The following is a 16,720-nucleotide window of genomic DNA, read 5'->3' on the forward strand; positions in this document are numbered from 1 at the left end:
CACGTTAAGAATGCTTTTGTTTAACTCCAGTGCTCTGAAAAGTGTTGCTGAACAGAGAGCACTACTGGCAGAGAACACTTCAGGCCCCTCTCCCGACATATGTTCCTTTTAAACTGTACTTTTCCCGGACTCCACATCTAAAAAGTTCTAACGCACTCCCCCTAACCCTGACCCGCGGGGCAGTTTGGGTCACGGAAGCAGCTTTTCATGTTTCCTGTTCTCAGGAGCAGAAACAGGAAGTGTTGCAGGCCAGACGCTTTCCAAGGACTTACTGAAGGCCGATGGAGCTGCTGCATCAGTCTCTCCTGTCCTGACCCAAAGGACCTGCAGCACTTTGGGTTCTGCGTAAATTGAGATGTCGTCCGCCTGCTCACAGATCAGGCAGCTCGTGCCGTTCCCTTGCACGCAGACGCTGCCCACATGCTAGTTTGATGCGGCAAACTGGTGCGCGCCTGGGAACCGCAGACAGCTCTGCGGCTGGAATTACAGCGTGTTAGCTGGGGAGAGACAAAGGACGGCGGTGCCTCGACGCCAGCGCCCGACACTCGGCAGGCCGTACTTAGTGACGTGCAACTAACCCCAGCCTGTTTCCAAATGGAGGTGGTGCACGAAAGGAATTCCGTGGTAAAAGCCCACACGTGCAACGGGCACATGTACCATTACTACATAACAAGAATAACTTCCCAGAGCGTTTTCTTTCGCCTATGAGAGAGGCTGCTTCAGCCAGCAGCTTATGGCGAGCACAAAAGAAAGGCTGTATGGAAACACCATCTTCCAACAGAACTGTTTTTATTGTGTAGTGAAAGACTGCATCTAAAACCAGAGGAAGAGGAGTATCAAACAGCACGTTTTACCTAGGACATATAAAGACGCTGCTGAGGCTTGAGCGTGTCGATTCCTTGTTCACGCAGAAAGGAAGCCGTAACGCAGCCTTCCATCTGCATCATAACAGCTGTTAAGAAAGAAGGTAACTGAAGGGGGCAGCTTCTCGGGAGACTGGCAAACAGAAAAGAACCAGGAGACGCATCTAGTACGTGCCACAGGATGGAACGGTACGATGAGAAATCAGCTGGCAGTTTTATCGCTTTCTCCGTTCTCTATTAGCTTCCTCTTCTTTTCATCCGTTTTCCTCTTGAAGATGCTATCTCTGTAGAACTGAAGTTCTTTGATGCTTTCCCTGATGTCATCGAGTGCTCTGAAAGAGAATTAAGGAGGGTTTCAAAATGCCTGCACACATCTTCAGCTACATCTGGATTCTAACACTTCTGAGAAATTCCAAGCTGTAAGAAAGCACAGTCTGATACGCAGGGATCGCACATCTGTCAGAAACAAAAACAACCCTTGCTAGTCTCGGGTACGAAGAAAGCAATAAAAGTCCACCAGCGCTGACATGCCATGGAGTAACATACAGCTTATTAGTTTATGCCACCATGGGACACGGAAGCCCCTGAAAGCCAACAGGTTCTACAGCTTCCACTATTAAAAGCAATTCAATCCGAGACAAGAGAGATGAGGGCTCCGGAGACCTGCGTCCAGCTCCTGCTTTGGCCAGTTTTGCCTGCTCAGTCAGGTCCGTACAGTAGTCATCTCACTGCACATTCCTGCTGTGCAGCACACCCACCCGCGACTTCAACCGAGACCCCTACGACAGTCATCCCTCCTCTTTTTGTACCAGAGCCTCCTCTCCTGCCTGGCACGGCCATGTCAGGGCACAGAGGTAAAGGCTCAGTGACTCCTCCCCACTGGCGTTTAGGATAGTCGTAGCTCTAAGTACCAAGTAGCACCCACAGCAAGTCCACTGCAGACATTTCAACCTGCAGGTGTCTCGTGCTTTTTTCCACGTTTAGTTTGTGCAGGCGAAAGGGCAAAACGGATGTGCGTACTGCACATACGGTATATATGGACTTACCAAAGCCTACGGATCCCACAGGACCCACTGTCTCCTCCGTTTGGAAGAACCAGAAAACATAGCTTTCTAGAAATATGTGTTAACCTTGCACAGAATCTTTTCTTCTGCAGCCTCAAGGCAACTGCAACTTTAGGGACGCCTCAGATGCCAACAGGAGCGTAACTCAATGTTAATCCCTTCCAGGGAAAGGAGACCAAACTCTCTGACACATTAGGAACTCAGGAAATAGCCGGAACAGAACTCTCATCTCCCCATTTGAAGTCTTCCAATTTCAGCATCTCTGTGAACACCTCCGCCCAAAACAAGGACAGATAGAACCCACTGGTGAGCTACTGCTCCCAGGTGATTTCTCACTCTGATGCCTAAGAAGTGCCAGATGTACCTACATTGCCAAAGCAGCAGCTTGGCTTGAATAGTACACAGTCAAATAGAACAGAGAAGGAAACTTCTGATTCTCTGTATCTTTTTCACAATCCCTTTCCCTACACTAACGAGGCTTCAGACGTGAGAATACAAACGTACGACAGGGAGCAGAAGCACACAGCCTGCACCGTTGTCCCCATGAGAAGCAGCATGCCTGCAATTCAAAGGAAGCTCCGCGTTCTGCTCGTGAAGAGCGTGGTTCCTGCATGATGAGACCTGCTCTGTTACAGACAGAAGCAGAAGCCTCACCTGTGCGAAGCCGCCTTCTTTGGTGCAAACTCGTATTCTTCTGGATACCAGCGTCTGTAAGCGGAAAAAAGCGTGAGTTAAAAAGGGAAACTGGGATTCAAAAACACAGCCGGTGGCTGCAGCGGGTTTGTTACAAGTGGGGAAAGAATGTCGGTTTCACTGGCGTCCAGAGAAGCCACAACCCTGTGAGTCACTGTGCTGCAAGTTCCAGAGCAGCCACTCACTGAGTACTTCACGGCTCCCTCTGCGCATCTGCCCAGCAGAACAGAGCAAAGGAGGAGGTGGCTGCCAGCAGCCCTCTCCCATTAAAGCAGACTTTAACCTCGTTTTAGAAGAGCGCACGTTAGCGCCACTTAACAGGCTTCCCTAGGTTCTCTTTCATACAGCCACTTAATTTGGGGAACATTTACCTGCAAAGTTCTTTGACGGTGCTCACGTCAATGATCCTATAATGAAGATGCCTCATGAACTGAGGCATGTATTTGTCGAGAAATTTCTTATCTGCGTGAACGGAGTTACCTACAAAGACACCAAACGAGACGTTTCTTCAAAGACATTACAAAGCTACTACGAAAGACATCTAAATGAGAAGCAGGCTAAGAGAGCTGGGGAAAGATCATAGGGTATGAAACGCTACTCACAAGCAGCTCATTTATCCCCTTCTCCAGTAAATATCATTGTAAAGGTTTGTCAGATTTTCATTGTAGGATCACACGTCGTTTAAGTATGTAATCCTGCTATTAATTCTTCAGTTACTACTCCTGCAATTTCTGCCCCACAGATAAATATCACAGTATTATGCAAGCATCGGGTTTTCGCCAAGTGAAAATGGGCATCGGTATTAATTTCACTTAGCACCAGTCCCAAGGCCATATGTGAACATCCTGAACGTAGTCACAGGTAGCAGGACATTTGGACAACGCACATTTGGCGTTTCCTTCGACACAGTGAGAAAATGACACCGTTGGGTTTGCTGCTCAGATTTTACAGTCACAGGTTGCTGCCAGCAGTTCGGTCACCTGCCCTGATTATAACTGTACACGGAAACATTAATGCAAAAAAAGCATTGCAGTCTCCCGCAGTAATGATGTGCGGTATTTGCTTTAGGAAACCTGCAGAAGGGATCATGCCGTTACCGAACCTCTCCTTACTAAACAGGTTTTGATTTGCATGCTGGATCTCAGCATAGCGAACTAAAGCATCTTTGCCACATGCAGCAGCGGGCCTTTGGCGTCCAGCTGGGAGCTGCAGGAGGGACGATACTGTTGTTATTAAGAAAGAACATACTTTACCTGCAAGAGGACAGAGACCCGGGGGTGTCTGCTGTCGTACAAAGGACAGAAACTCATACTCCGCTTGCTGCAATGAAATTTTACTCTCCTTCACAGCCTTAGTAAGGCCAGACTGCAAAAAAGAGCCATCCATCATAAATCAGAAATACACTGCCGTAAAAGACACTTCCGGAAATGCTCAAGAGCAGAAGGGCAACCCTTCGAGTACTGTCTGTTCCCTGCTGTGCCCGGAAGCACCAACCGAACGCTGTTTCAGTGTTCTGGGACGTCCCCTTGCCTTTGTTCCCTCTGGGTACCTCCACTAGCAGGCCTGACTGACGTGCAGCGCACTGCTTGGGAAGTAAAGATCAAGATGAGTAAAGGCGATCGCCACATAGTCCTAACAACACCAACGTTCCTGGGGTTTGGGTTGGTTTTTTTTTCTTTCCCAGCTGCTGTACTTTCTAGGGGTTCTTCTCAATTACCGAGACATTACACAAGCCTCGTTTATGCACCTGTATGTACGTGATCCAGGAGACATTTCTCTCTGTTTAAGGAGAGGCATTTGCCTCCCCACCAAAGAGCAGTAGATATAAATAAACAGAAATAATCAGGATCCTGGCTTAAGTGTTTATCAAGATTCCTATAAATCAGAAAAGTTCTTTTCCTCTTTTTTTTTTCCATAGTGAAATGTCAAATCTGCTCCAAGTGTTCTCAGTGATTTATTTCCATCTGGCTACACTATATATTTCCACGACTGTGCCGCAAAAAACTACTTGACAGATCCAAGTGGTGGTTAAAAAATTCATTATGTGGCTGCATTTTCATCTGTATTCTAATTGCTTCTCTTTTCTTAGTCAATTAAAAATAAGTAGCTCCTCAGGAGCAGCGATAACGAATGCTACCATCTTCAATTCACTTGTGAGCTGAAGACGAGTTTGAGTCCTCAACTGGAGAAGGGGAAAAGCACCCATCACGGTAAATTAATATTCATTTTCCAAACTCTTGCTAATCCTTCCTGGGGAGCAAGAGACGCCGAAGGGGGGAGGAGGGGAGGGGTTATGGGTGTCTTAAAACTTCAGCCCTTAATTGAAAACTAACTTGAATTTCAATTCGTAATCAGGGATTGGAAAATCCATTCGCTTTCTCGCTGCTGGCAAGGAAGAAGCTTTCTTCGGTGGCTCAAAGAACTAAAAATAATCTCTCACTGCAAAAGTTAAGCTTTCAGTGAAAAAACCACACTAGGCTTAGAGCGCCGAGGGGACAGGCAAAAATGACAATCAGTTTACAGTAAATCAGTCTGTTTAGTTCTCCAAATACCTGAATTTGCAGAAATAAATTTGCATTTTGTCAATTCCGTGCCTACCCTTAGCTGGGAGTTCAAGTCACGTCTTCCCCTTCTCTGTCAGAATTATTCTTTGAATTATCTTATGCTACACAGAACTCCAGGCTTCACCGGAGGAGCTGTCAGAGGAGTCCCTCCAACACGGCTGACAGCCAGGCTCCTGCAGAGGCAGGCCACAGCCAACAGCTCCGTGAGCAGACCGGGGAGCCAAACCCGACATCTTAACCTCCCGCAGAGAAGCTGGATGCTGAGCCTCGCCTTTAGGAGATGGGAACCAGCAGCACACATCGGAGCAACGGATCCCATTCCCAGGCCCAGCGACACACGTCTCGCCCTGCCTGCAGCTCTCCCAGGAGCTGCTGCTCCAGCCACCTCAGGGGCCGCTCGCTAGCTGTTGGCCTTTGCTGACGCTCCTGGCTCTCAAGTTAGAAAGTAGCTTCCAGCACTGCTCAGTTAGGAAAAGCCAGGCTGCAAAGCACAGGCTGCTTCAGGGCAAACTTGCAGCTGGGATATGGGATAAATACGAGAGATACACGAACGCAATTTGCAGCTGTGCCACAGATGACTTGCAAGACCTCGGGCACAACATTACGCATCAGCTCCTTGGTACAAAATAAGGATGATACTTACTGTCTCCCATTCTTTCTCCCCTCTGTTTGACTGCAAACTGTTCAGCGTGGGAGTTGTGCCTTTTTAGGTGACTGTACTGCAACTAATAATTCTGAATTATACGTCACTCGCATCGTTGCAAAGAAAGAGAAACTGCAGCATGACTGCTCTAGAAGGGTTACCTTCCCGTGATGCTCCTTGCACCACTCGGACATGCTATCCAGCAGCTCATCGGGCTGATTAATAATCAGGTTAGGGCCCTGGCGGGAAGAGGAAAAAGACGAAGGTAATCAAAACAAGTTCCGTACCAAGCAGCTGCCGCCACGGCTCCAGTCCTGCGACACACCGCAGCCGTGCGCCGCGACCCAGCGCTTTCAGGGGGGCCGCAGAAGCGGCTGCGTGGAGGGTGCGAGGCAGCCGCTCGGCCGGGCGAGGTAACGTCCCCAGGGTCCCCGAGCGGCTGGAGGTGCCAACATGGCCAGAGCAGAGGCCGCCCCGGAGCAGCCGGGGCCGGAGCCCGGCGGTGAGCGCCTCGGGGGCAGCAACCCCCCGCCGCGCGGGCCCGGGGCGCTGGGGGAGGCCCGGCGCTCCTCCTCACCTCGGCCAGGACGTTGAGGTCGGAGTCGGTGATGAGGCACGCCATCTCCAGGATCTGGTCCTTCTCCACGTCCAGGCCCGTCATCTGCCACACGGGGAGCGGCACCGTCAGCGCGGCCGCGGGCCGCCCCCCGCCCTCGCCGTGCCTCCCCTGCCCTCCGCTCCCCGCCCCGCACCTCCAGGTCCACCCAGACCATGCGCTGGCCCATGCCGCCGCCGGCCATGCCCGCCGCCCGCCGCCGGCCCCGCCACAGCCGCCCGCCGCAGCTCCTCAGGCGACCCAGGCCAGCGCGGCTGCCGCCCAGCATCGCCGCCAGGCCGCAAAGCGCCGCCGCCGTACTACAACTCCCGGCAGCCCCCGCGGCGGGCGCGGGGGCCGCTGGGAGATGTAGTCCCGGGGCGCCGCGGCCTCCCGCGGAGCGGCGCCGGGAGCGGCCGGGGCCTCTCGCCACCCCGGGCGGCACCGGAGAGAGCCGGGGGGGCCCCGGCCCCGTTACACGGAGGCGGTTTCCCTCCCCGAGGCCGGAATGAGGACGGTTTACCCGCGCGTTTTTTCCAGGGAGACGTTTAATGCTCTTCCCGAGAGAAGGAATATTCAAACATCCCGTATCAAAACCGCTGCGCGAGAGAGTCGGGATGCCAGAAAGCATCCGTCCCACCTCGGCGCCATCTAAAAGGGCGGACCCCCGCACCCGACACGCCGCTGGCCCCGTCCTCCCACTCCAAAACCAGAAACACGCTCGTCTCCACAAGCCAAGCAAACGGCAGCCACCGCTCCGAAACCGGGACGTGTTTTCTCTTGCCCCGCGACAAGCCCTGAAGTGCAGAGTTAACACATTTAAAAGTAAGACGCTAGTTTGGGAGGATTATGCTAGTTTTACAAACGTTAAAAGGTAACTTTGAGGGGTTGAGGGTGTTTGTTTGTTTTTTTTTTAAAGACATACTCGGTAAGAAAGAGATTGAGCTCTCTTGGCTGTCAAGTTCTCTCAAGCCCGCTTGCAGAGGCGTTAATGCCGGGACGGGTGCCACTTGGCCTCTCTGTAGCCCTCCCTGCGGTAGTCGTAGTCATGGCTCCAGCCGTCCCGGTGCCTGTCTTCGTAGGCAGGCTCCTCTCTGCCCGCCCGGTAGTAGTGCTCGGCGTCGTGGCCCCTCTCCTCAAAGCCGTACTCCTCCCTCTTGCCACGGCCGTAGTCAGGCCCCCGCTCCCCGAAGCGCTGCTCGCGGCCGAAGTGCCTGCCATCCGGGTGGTAGGGGTGGGCGCTCAGCCGGCCCTTGCGTGGCGCCATCTCCGGCCGCTGTGGCATTTGGGGGGCCGGCGCGGGGTGGAAGGCGTGAGGAGCCGGTGGGTAACCGGGCGGGGTGAAGCCGGGCTGCTCATACTTCCCCCCGAACGGGGGCTGCTGCCGCACAGCGTTTTTCATCTGGAAAGAGAAGAGGAAAAGGGTCAGGAGATTTGGTGCGCTCGCTTCCCAGCAGAGAGCTGGAAGCCTTCCGGAGCACAGAGGAACGCTAACCCCTGTGCGGACCTCCAAATCACAAATCAATCGCTCTCTAAACCCCGGCAAAACGAAAGGGTTTGGTTTGGAAATGAGCCTAAACGTGAACTTACAGAAGAGCTGTTACGCCCTTGCTCCATCTATAGCCGAACTCTTAAAGCTCAACACCCTCCCTGACTAACCACCCGAGCACAAGGAGCCGTAAATCTTCTGGAATTGGCATTTCAACACTCCAAAAGCACATTCCCACAGCCTCTCACAACCGTTACAGGAAACACAGACTCAAAGTTAGAGACAACTCTGTCCCGTGTTGACCGTCAGTTGCCGGGGGTGGCAGGGTCAGCCGCTATCAGCACCAGCGAGCAGCGTACCACTGCGTGTCTCTGAAGGTTATCAGCAGACGGCAGAGACCGTTGCGCCGACGAGAATCCTGCTGCTACCATCCCGTCAGGAATCCTGTCATATCTACAGAAAACAAAGATTAGGAATTTTAGCCTTCAGCATGAGACTACTGCAGTCCAAGGGGCACTGGAATCCTAATTGCGTTACTCCCATTAGAAACAAATTAAGCATCCAAGCGTAAGCCTGAACTCGACACCATGGTCAGAAACTGGTGTGGACACGCTTGTGTTGTGCGTTTGGCAGCACTCTCCCCATCTTACCTCACCGGATCTTTTCTGTGCTTGCAGGAAAAGGCAACACTATTCTTTCTGCATTAGGATTTCAGGCACCAAGCACGGAGGGCACCAGGAATGCAAGTACTTGCTCCATAGGGAAGAAAGACCAGCTTGGGCTTGGAAAGAGAGCCAGGAACACAGCGAACCACGCGAACAGTTTTCTACTTTGCACTAGGCACAGGTACCTACAGCATGTGCTGGCAGGACTCGTACCTGCTGCAGTTCGATGCGGGGTGCGGCGCGCCAGACGGGCTGGTGCTGGTGGCTCCATGCGGGGAACAGGACAGGTTGCCATCATGAGATGCGTGACTGCTCCCTGCAGAAAAACAAACGTTTCACAAAGCTGGCAAACAGGAGCTGGAAGAACTTGGGTATGGAGTGAACTTGCCAGGCACTGACAGCTGCCCCATGATTAACTAGCTCTCGAGTTTTGTTGGTGACCTGCAAAAGCACGTGATCCGGTCTCCAAAACAGGACTCTGCGACTGTCTTAACACCCACTGGGAAAGATGCAATGGGGCAACGATATTCCAGCCAATGTGCCTCGTTTAACTGACGTCAAGTGGAACTTTTACTGCTCCTGGGATAACTTTGAACAGCTTTCAAGGGTACAGATGAATAATCAAAAACAACCCACCCAACAGAAGACTCAGCTCTGAGATTATACTTGGCCCTAACTGGCAGAAAGGTCCCCTGCTGAAGCACAGGGACAAAAGCAGACGCCTGCCTGGCACTGTGGTTCTACGGAATCATCGGCTATCGGGTGAGTGGCATTTGGCGAGAAGTACGTGCGATTTACCCAACTCAATATCAATCTGTCAGACTTTGGGAGGGTGTGGGGGGGAAGCTGACGGCAGTTTTGCTTTCTCCCTCGTAAGCGGGTTATTTCATGTTTCTTTTGGCGGGCACCTGATCGGAACTGGATTCTGATGGGGCGGCCGTATAGCTTGATCCCGTTCAGCAGGCTCAGGCCGTAGGGGACCGACTCCTCGTGCTTGAAGTTGACGAAGGCGAACTGCTTGGGCCGCCCATCTCTGTCCTTCGGGATTTTAACCTTAATCACCGGTCCTGCCTGCCGAGCCACAAACAAAATCCGTTAGACACCAACGCAGCGGCTCTCCAGACAGCGGGGGGGGGGGGGGGGGGAGGAAGGGGGGGGGACGGCGGCGGCGGCGCAGCTCCGCGGTCCCTCGCAAGTTTGGCCGCCGGCGGCCGCCGTACCCCGGCCGGGCCCGCCCCACCATGGCGGCCGCGGCCTTCCCCCGGGATAAAAGCGCGGGCGGGCGGGGCGGCGGCTGCAGGCCGGTACCTGGTGGAACAGCTCGAAGATGAGCTCCTCGGTGACCTTGGGGTCCAGGTTCCCCACGAAGAGGGTCCGGTCCGCCTCAGCCGCCGCCGCCCCCATCGCCGCGGCAGGGCAGCCCGCGCCCGCCGGGCGCCCACACAGGCCTCTGCGCAGGCGCCGGCGCCGTGACGTCGCTGTGTCGGCGTGCAAACCACTCCCCTTCCGGTGGGCCGGGAGCTGGGGGGAGGCGGAGGCCGGGGCCGCGGCAGGGCCGGCGGGCTGCGGGGGAACCCCGGCCTGGGGGTGGCCCGAGCGAACGGGCGGGCTCGGAGGGCCCGGTGCTGCGGGGGTGGTGGAGGAGGGCGCCGGCCTCCTGCCGCTCCGCCTCCTCCAGGGACTCGGTAACGCCGGTGGGTTGCGGCCGGTGTCGGTGTTGCCGACGGTGCCTCTGTGGTACCAGGCCGCGAAACTGCCGGGCGGGTGAGGGGTTTTCTTAGTTTCCCTGTGCCTTCCACACTGTTAGGAGCGTCCCTCAAATAAACAGAGTGGCTCCAATCAAGCACTGCCTGGTAAAAGCGGTCACACTGATTAAAAATCCCTAATTTAGTTGTTTACAGATAGGGAAGCTTGCAGACAGTCCTGCAGAGCTGTGGTGGGGAGCTGTGGCTGCCCTCTCTGCGGGCTCCTCACCTTTTTTCGCTCTCACAAGCTGCTCCCGCCGGAGCCCAGGCACCCCGCAGGGCTGGGGACTGTCCCAGTGGGAGTGCGGCTGGCGGCACCGGCCCCCAGAGCGGAGCGCAGGCATTGTGTTTTGTCATAAAAGTAACACTGAGAGAAGGAGCATAGGTGAAGCCGGCTGGTGGATGGTGCATTTCATGCTGTCATTTGGTTTTATTGCCGCCATACTCCGTTTGCTGGCAGCCGCTGTCCTGATGAGTGCCTCCCACAGCTGCGCTCGCCGGGGCGGGCGGCTTGCCACTCCCCTGTCACGCTTTAATGTGGAGGGGACACTTTTGGGTTGGTGTTTGGGCCGAGCGCTGGGCAGTCGTCTCCTAGCCACTTCAATTCTCCAAGTATTTTGCAAAATACCTGCCGCGCCCCTGTCCTTTGATGGAGTACAGTTCTTCCCGGCGACTGTAATCCCCTGGGTATTTCAGAAGGTGCCGGATGTAAAACAAGGATGTTTTCCATCTGGAAAATTTTTGAAAGGGGAAGTTGAGCCTTCATTTTTCATTAGATTCCAATGTGTTATGGCAGATCCTATTTTCTTGTTAATTAGGCGCTGTTCATTTTCTTCACTTCATTACTTATACCGCACCTAGAATTTATATTCATTTGGTTTAATCGTGTTCGCCTGGTTACATTCTAAACAGTTACTCATTCAGAAAGGAAATTATTACCTCGCTCTGCCAGGACTTCCACTCTGCCTTAATTTCCCTGGAGCCTCGTTTACTTTTCTCTGCTTTTTTTTCTTTCTGGGTCCCCTTGGGCTTGGCTGGGAGCGGCTCCGGCATTTGTACCATCGCCGGCTTGCTCCCCGTGCGCCAGGCAGCTCCCAGCCAGCGCCGCGGCCGCGCCTGCTGGGCCATGCACAGCCACCTTCAGAGACCCGCAGAAGGTGCTGACGGGCACAGGCGTTGCCTGTCGCAGCCTCGCACAGCCCAGACTGTAAAAAGGGCACAAGGAGAGAACGGGAAAGCATTTCAGGTTTTTCACAGTTGTGCTCTGGTAATTCTGTTGTGTTGTTTTCCCTTTTTCTGTTACTATTTTATGTCCTTTTTGCTTTTCAAAGAAGCAAACTGGAAAATGAAAAAGTTTTTTATTTTGAGGAGCAAAACATGTTCTTTAGCTGCCTGTTGTCACTCTTAATACACAGGCACTCTTAAAATTTTCAGAAACTTCCACCTATTCTGCTCCGGAGGCAAAACGAGCCACTAGTCCTCCTCGGATCGGTGCTCATGCCTCACGCCTCGTTCTTGGCCTGCCTTCTGGGCTACGACGCTTCAGCTGTGGAGGCCCACGTCTCCCAGCTCAAGGCTCTGGCTCAGCTCCCCGTGGGGCACAAGAGCCCAGCAGCCACTCAGCCCTCTCGCCTGTCGCGTTCCTGCTGTGCTGCCTCTGTCTCCAGCGCCGGTCGTAGGTGTTGGCAGCACCTTCCCTCTGGCCTGGCTGCGCTCCCGTTCCTCTGGTTGTTCGGCTGCCTCCGGCACTTCTCCGAGCTGGTGACAGCACCGTGGTAATGAGGCTGCTCGATGGAAAGCGGATGCCTGAGTATTCCTGGCAGCCAGACAGCCGGTACCCGTAATGACACCCAGCCATCGGGAGATCAGTCAGAGCCGTTGGAAATGACAGTCCGTTTTCCGGCGAGCCTGGAAGGACGGGTCGCACCAGCTCATGCAGTAACAGCACACCTCGTCCCCACGTGCGGTTCTCATGGTGGCTGGCGAACACCTGGGGATTGGCAGGGACTGAGAGGGAGAGGAGCCAACTAAAACAACAGCCGCGGTTACTGCTGAATAAACTGAGCCTCAGTCGCTGGGTTTGATTCGCATCTTTGGCTTCATGTTCAGGCACGGGCTGAGTTGGGGAAAGTCCCCTCGTACACGGAGAGGGAGGAAAGGAGTCTGATCTCCACCCACCTTGCAGCTTTAGGTGCCACCGTGATTTCTGCTGGCGAGAGGCGGGCAGAATACTGCCCAGCCTCTTCACTGGGAAAGGCTTTCAATGACTCCTGGCAGGTTGCAACAGAAGGGTAATTGTAGCTACAAACTTCTCCGTGAAGGGAATCATTGTGCTTTTTAAACAGACCATAAAAATCCCCAGCGATGCCGATGTTCGAACAGTTAAACAGCGATTAAAGACTCCAGCGCTACAACACCCGGGCGTGTTATTTCCAGAGAAGGTGTCAGCAGCTGCTGAATTCCTGCCTTTACTGCGCCACACGGGCGGGCGCGGGGGTCTTTATGGGAGCGGTGGTGTTATATTCAGCGTTAACTAGCAAGTGGCGCAGGTGCTGAGCTGCCTCTGAGCATCCTCTGGTTTTCAGCCCCATTTCTCGGAGCTGGGAAATGAGGCTGTTCCCGGAGCTCGTGGCGGTGCCGAACACCGGTGCTGCTTGCACAGGGCATCCCGGTGGCTCCGGGGATGCTCACACCAAGCGGAGCTGGAGCTGGCAGTGTCACCAATGTGGTCCTCATCCTGCTGACGTGGTGTCTCCAGTGTCCGCTTCTGGGGTCACATACGCTTATGTCTAATAACCTCAGCACCAGTACGGGCTTACTAAGGTTACCCTACAGCCCTGAAGACTTTCATATTTTGGTTTTGTTTTTGTTTTTTTTTTTTATTAGATGCTTACCAAGAAACTGAAAGGCGACAGGACAGAGAAGAGGCCAAACCCCTCTGGTTCCTGCCTGGGCTCACTGGCTGCTGTGGAGCGGGAATGCTACTTGGGCACCGTGACTCTTCTCAAGCTTTCAACTCCTTCCTGGGCTGTATCACTCTCGCTGTCTGCCAGCCTCTTCTGTCAGAAGTAGTAAGACTTGTGACGGGACCCTATCCGTGTATGCCCGGTGAGAGAATTTCCTATTTCCACATTTCTTTTCACTCTTGAACCAGAACTACCCCAAAAGAAAATCTGTGTGAGTGAGGGGAGGAGGAGCTTCAGCAACAAATCCCACACACTTACTCTAAAACACTGCTGAGAATTGGGGTGTGTTGGGTGTGCGAATATTAATTCCTAGTAAAAATGCCTAGGCTCGACTGTCTCTAAAGTGAACTTCTGTTGTGTCGCAGGTCTGGCTGTCTGTAATCGTGGGACAACAACTGGGTACGGCCAGCAGTGCTGCCAGCTGGAGGAGGTTGCTCTGAGGAGAGCATCATTGCCATCTGCCAATCATTTCTGCCCTGTTCCCGCTTGTGTGCTGGTGCCCGGCAGGTACATAGTGCTGAGGCTGCGGCATTCTTTCAAACAATTTCCACAGGTGTGCTGAAAAGATCAGCAGGCACTCTCGGTTCCATGAGTGCTGGGGTTTGTCTGGGTGCAAGGCATGCTGCTCCCCTTGACAGCATCCTTTCTTTCCCCCCAGCTTTTCGAACAGAGCATAAGGGATTTGTCCAGAACCCAGAAACAGGTCTGGGTTTGGACAATCTCACTGCCTTTGTGGCCAAACATTTTTCCCATAAGAATGGATTTGGGTCTCAAAAAAGCGCCTCGTGGCTGGAAGAGGGAAGCTTCTCAGAAGCTTTGCTCTGGCTTGGGAGGATGGCGGGGAAGGGACTTGGGTGCGATTCCTGTTTTGGGGCTGGGGCGAGCCGGTGGGGTTACCCTGAGCCTGGGCTGCTGGTGGACAGTCGGGGCTCCAAGTGCTGGCGCTGTGCATGCCGCATAAATCGCAGCCCATGGACACCGTTAGAGCACTTGTGAGTTTATTTGCTTTCAGGTAAAGGGGTGAGGGGATGCGGGTTACATCAGCAGAGCTTTTTGAAACCAGACGCACTGCTATTTTCCTCCCCAGTGCCCACGTGTTACCCAGTAGTAGAGGCGCGCTTGCGTGCCACGAGGCTCAGCACGGCTTCGCAATCCGTGCGGATGTCGCCGGGCCCGTATGTCTGGACCTCGCTGAACTTCACGTCAAAGCCAGCACCCTCCACAGCTTCCTCCACCATGTTTTTCTCCAGGCGGAGACAGGAGAAAACCTGCTTGTTGAAGGCATAGTAGGTTTCCCGGAGGACGGTGACCATCACCAGGTGTCCCCCTGGCTTCACGAGGGCACCGATGTGTTTCAGGGCACTACGGAAGGTGTCCAGGTCCTTGCAGGCGGCCTCCAAGCAGAGGGTGGAGACGATGCAGTCGGCAGGAGGCAGGGACACGGGGTCCGTTGGGTTGGCTTTGGTCACGTCACACTTCAGAACCTGCCTCACCTTCTTTCTCACTTTCTCCTGTTTCTCAGCCCACTTCTCCCTGGCAAGTAAATAAACAAATAAATAGATGAAGGCTCGTGTTGCGGTTATTTAGCACCTGTGCCTGCGACTTCATGTACGCCATGGCCAGTGGCAGGGCAGTAGGAAGCCGGCCTCACCTGTCCCCTTCCAGTTCGCAAACATATTCCACCACTGGCTTCCAGTCGAAGGCTCCCGGTTCATTCTTCAGCCACTTCTCCAGCTCCCGGCGGTTCTGGTCCGTGTAGTCCAAGGCAATGATCTCCTGGAAGCGCTCACAAGCGGACAGAAGCTGGTAGATGGTGGGGCCACAGCCGACATCTATCAGGGTATCGCCCTTCAGCCCGTCTAGTGCAGAGTGGGGAGAAGACCACCCCAGTGAGGATGGAGACCGTACCCCAGGACAGAGATGCCCCAGACCTCCGTTGGCCTGCACTTTTCCTGACCCAGAAACGCGGTCCCAAGTGGCCTGGGGCTCTGGGACCGCGGCGCAGCCCGGGGGCAGCCCCTGCGGCGGGGTGAGAGCCCCCAGCCCTGCCCGTGGGCAGCCTGCCGCCGGAGCAGAGTCCCCTGCCCAGCCTGGAGGGCACCGTATTCCCAGAAACCGGGACAACTCCAGCTGGCAATGCCCTGTATGCATAGATATATATTTTTAAAAGCGCGTGCGTATATATTTAGCATGTATCTTGCCCCGTGTTGGAGCACACGCCGAGCAGCCTGCAGCCCGAGCGCAGCCCTGCAAATGGCGCCGTCCGCCACCGCCCAACACCTCGGGGCGGGGGGGGCGCAGGGGGGGACACAACTCACCCAAGGAGAACATCTTAAACAGGCTCTTCAGGTTTTCCTTCAGAAACGTGTTCGTTTGTCCCTGGCTGTCACTCAGGGTGTAAAATTCTTTCAAATACTCCTGAGGGTCAAAACTGCGCTGGTAAAAGTCTGTGCCCGTGAAGACTGCCGGAGCCTCCATGCTGCCGAGAGCAAACTCTGCTGCTCGCTCCTCCTGCCCTTCCCTGCGTCACCCCTCCTCTACTTTCGCTTTTAACCTCCCTCCCGCGTCCTTGCCCCGGGAGCCGGCCGGCCGTGTTCCTGCTCATCACCAGGGCTTTCTCCTCCTCTCCGCTTCCGCCCCCAGCTTCACTTTTTCTGTGATAACTCGCTCTTGTATTCCCCCCAGCAGCCCCTGAGCTGTACGACCCTCTGCGCGAACGGCCGTAATTAATGGCATTCCCTGGGATTACATTACACATCCCTGGCTTTACAGTAATTGATGGCAATAAACCAGTACAGTGCGAGTCGGTACCGCCGGCACTCGCAGCCCGACAGCTCTGTAAACAGCATTAGTGCGTCCGACACCTTCGCTCCATAACAGCAGATTGAAGTCAGCGTGTTCAGTAATATAATGTGGCAAGGAAGTTTTAAGGCCATTAGATGCTCTGGCAGAGGACGGCCAAAATCTCTCCTGTAGGAAGGAGGAATCGCTTCCAGCCCATGGAAAGCGCCTGATGAAATTCCTGTTGTCTTTCAGGAATTTTGCTGCTCTTATTTTTTCAAGTTTCCTTTGGAAAACTGCAATTTCACCTCCTAGCACTGAAAACCAGAAAATTCAGAGCCTTAGCGCCTGGGTTTTGGCTCCAGAGCCGGCCGCACACCCCACACCCTGCCCACACCCTGCCCACACCCTGCCTGCCGGGGGTCCCTGCCTGCACCCTGCCTGCGCCCCGCCTGAGCGGCGGCCCCCCGGCAGCCCCTCGCCTGCCGTCCCGGGTGTCGCGGAGGGGACGCGGTGGTGGCAGCCTCCTTCGCCGTCCTCGCCACGAAGAGGCAGCAGAGCCCCGCGCTTCTCACGGCGGCGGGTCCCCGCGGCATCTCGTCCTCTTCCCGCTCGCCCAGCGGGAGCCGAAATGATCAAACAGTTTCAGGCT

The 16,720-nt window shown here is 54.5% G+C and overlaps 3 protein-coding genes and 1 long non-coding RNA gene across 5 annotated transcripts; 1 reads left to right on the plus strand and 3 right to left on the minus strand.

Annotated features, from left to right (window-relative positions):
- Positions 1–778: 778 nt before the first annotated feature.
- REXO2 (RNA exonuclease 2) lies at positions 779–6,714 on the minus strand. The gene is made up of 7 exons (XM_082493876.1): positions 6,580–6,714; positions 6,405–6,488; positions 5,989–6,066; positions 3,874–3,985; positions 2,992–3,100; positions 2,582–2,635; positions 779–1,195 (listed from the first exon to the last, which is right to left on the minus strand). Exons 1-7 carry the CDS (start codon positions 6,709–6,711, stop codon positions 1,066–1,068), a joined length of 699 nt encoding a protein of 232 aa, XP_082350002.1. The 5' UTR covers positions 6,712–6,714; the 3' UTR covers positions 779–1,065.
- Positions 6,715–6,958: 244 nt separating this feature from the next.
- RBM7 (RNA binding motif protein 7) lies at positions 6,959–10,035 on the minus strand. 2 transcript variants are annotated; one of them, XM_082493954.1, is made up of 5 exons: positions 9,885–10,035; positions 9,485–9,647; positions 8,790–8,892; positions 8,271–8,364; positions 6,959–7,824 (listed from the first exon to the last, which is right to left on the minus strand). In XM_082493954.1, exons 1-5 carry the CDS (start codon positions 9,978–9,980, stop codon positions 7,411–7,413), a joined length of 870 nt encoding a protein of 289 aa, XP_082350080.1. In that variant the 5' UTR covers positions 9,981–10,035; the 3' UTR covers positions 6,959–7,410. The 2 variants fall into 2 exon arrangements, with proteins under 2 accessions (XP_082350080.1, XP_082350079.1); XM_082493953.1 differs by having other exon boundaries at positions 8,766–8,892.
- Positions 9,178–14,476, plus strand: LOC309680381. Its single transcript, XR_014269930.1, has 4 exons — positions 9,178–9,338; positions 13,208–13,429; positions 13,653–13,794; positions 14,375–14,476. It is a non-coding gene; the product is annotated as an uncharacterized lncRNA (long non-coding RNA).
- On the minus strand, positions 14,275–15,828 carry NNMT (nicotinamide N-methyltransferase). Its single transcript, XM_082493955.1, has 3 exons — positions 15,606–15,828; positions 14,939–15,146; positions 14,275–14,820 (listed from the first exon to the last, which is right to left on the minus strand). The coding sequence occupies exons 1-3, from the start codon at positions 15,763–15,765 to the stop codon at positions 14,385–14,387; spliced, it is 804 nt and encodes a 267-aa protein (XP_082350081.1). The 5' UTR covers positions 15,766–15,828; the 3' UTR covers positions 14,275–14,384.
- Positions 15,829–16,720: the final 892 nt, after the last annotated feature.

The sequence above is a fragment of the Vanellus vanellus genome (assembly GCF_965231255.1).
Source record: "Vanellus vanellus genome assembly, chromosome: 21".
Taxonomy (NCBI): Eukaryota; Metazoa; Chordata; class Aves; order Charadriiformes; family Charadriidae; genus Vanellus; species Vanellus vanellus.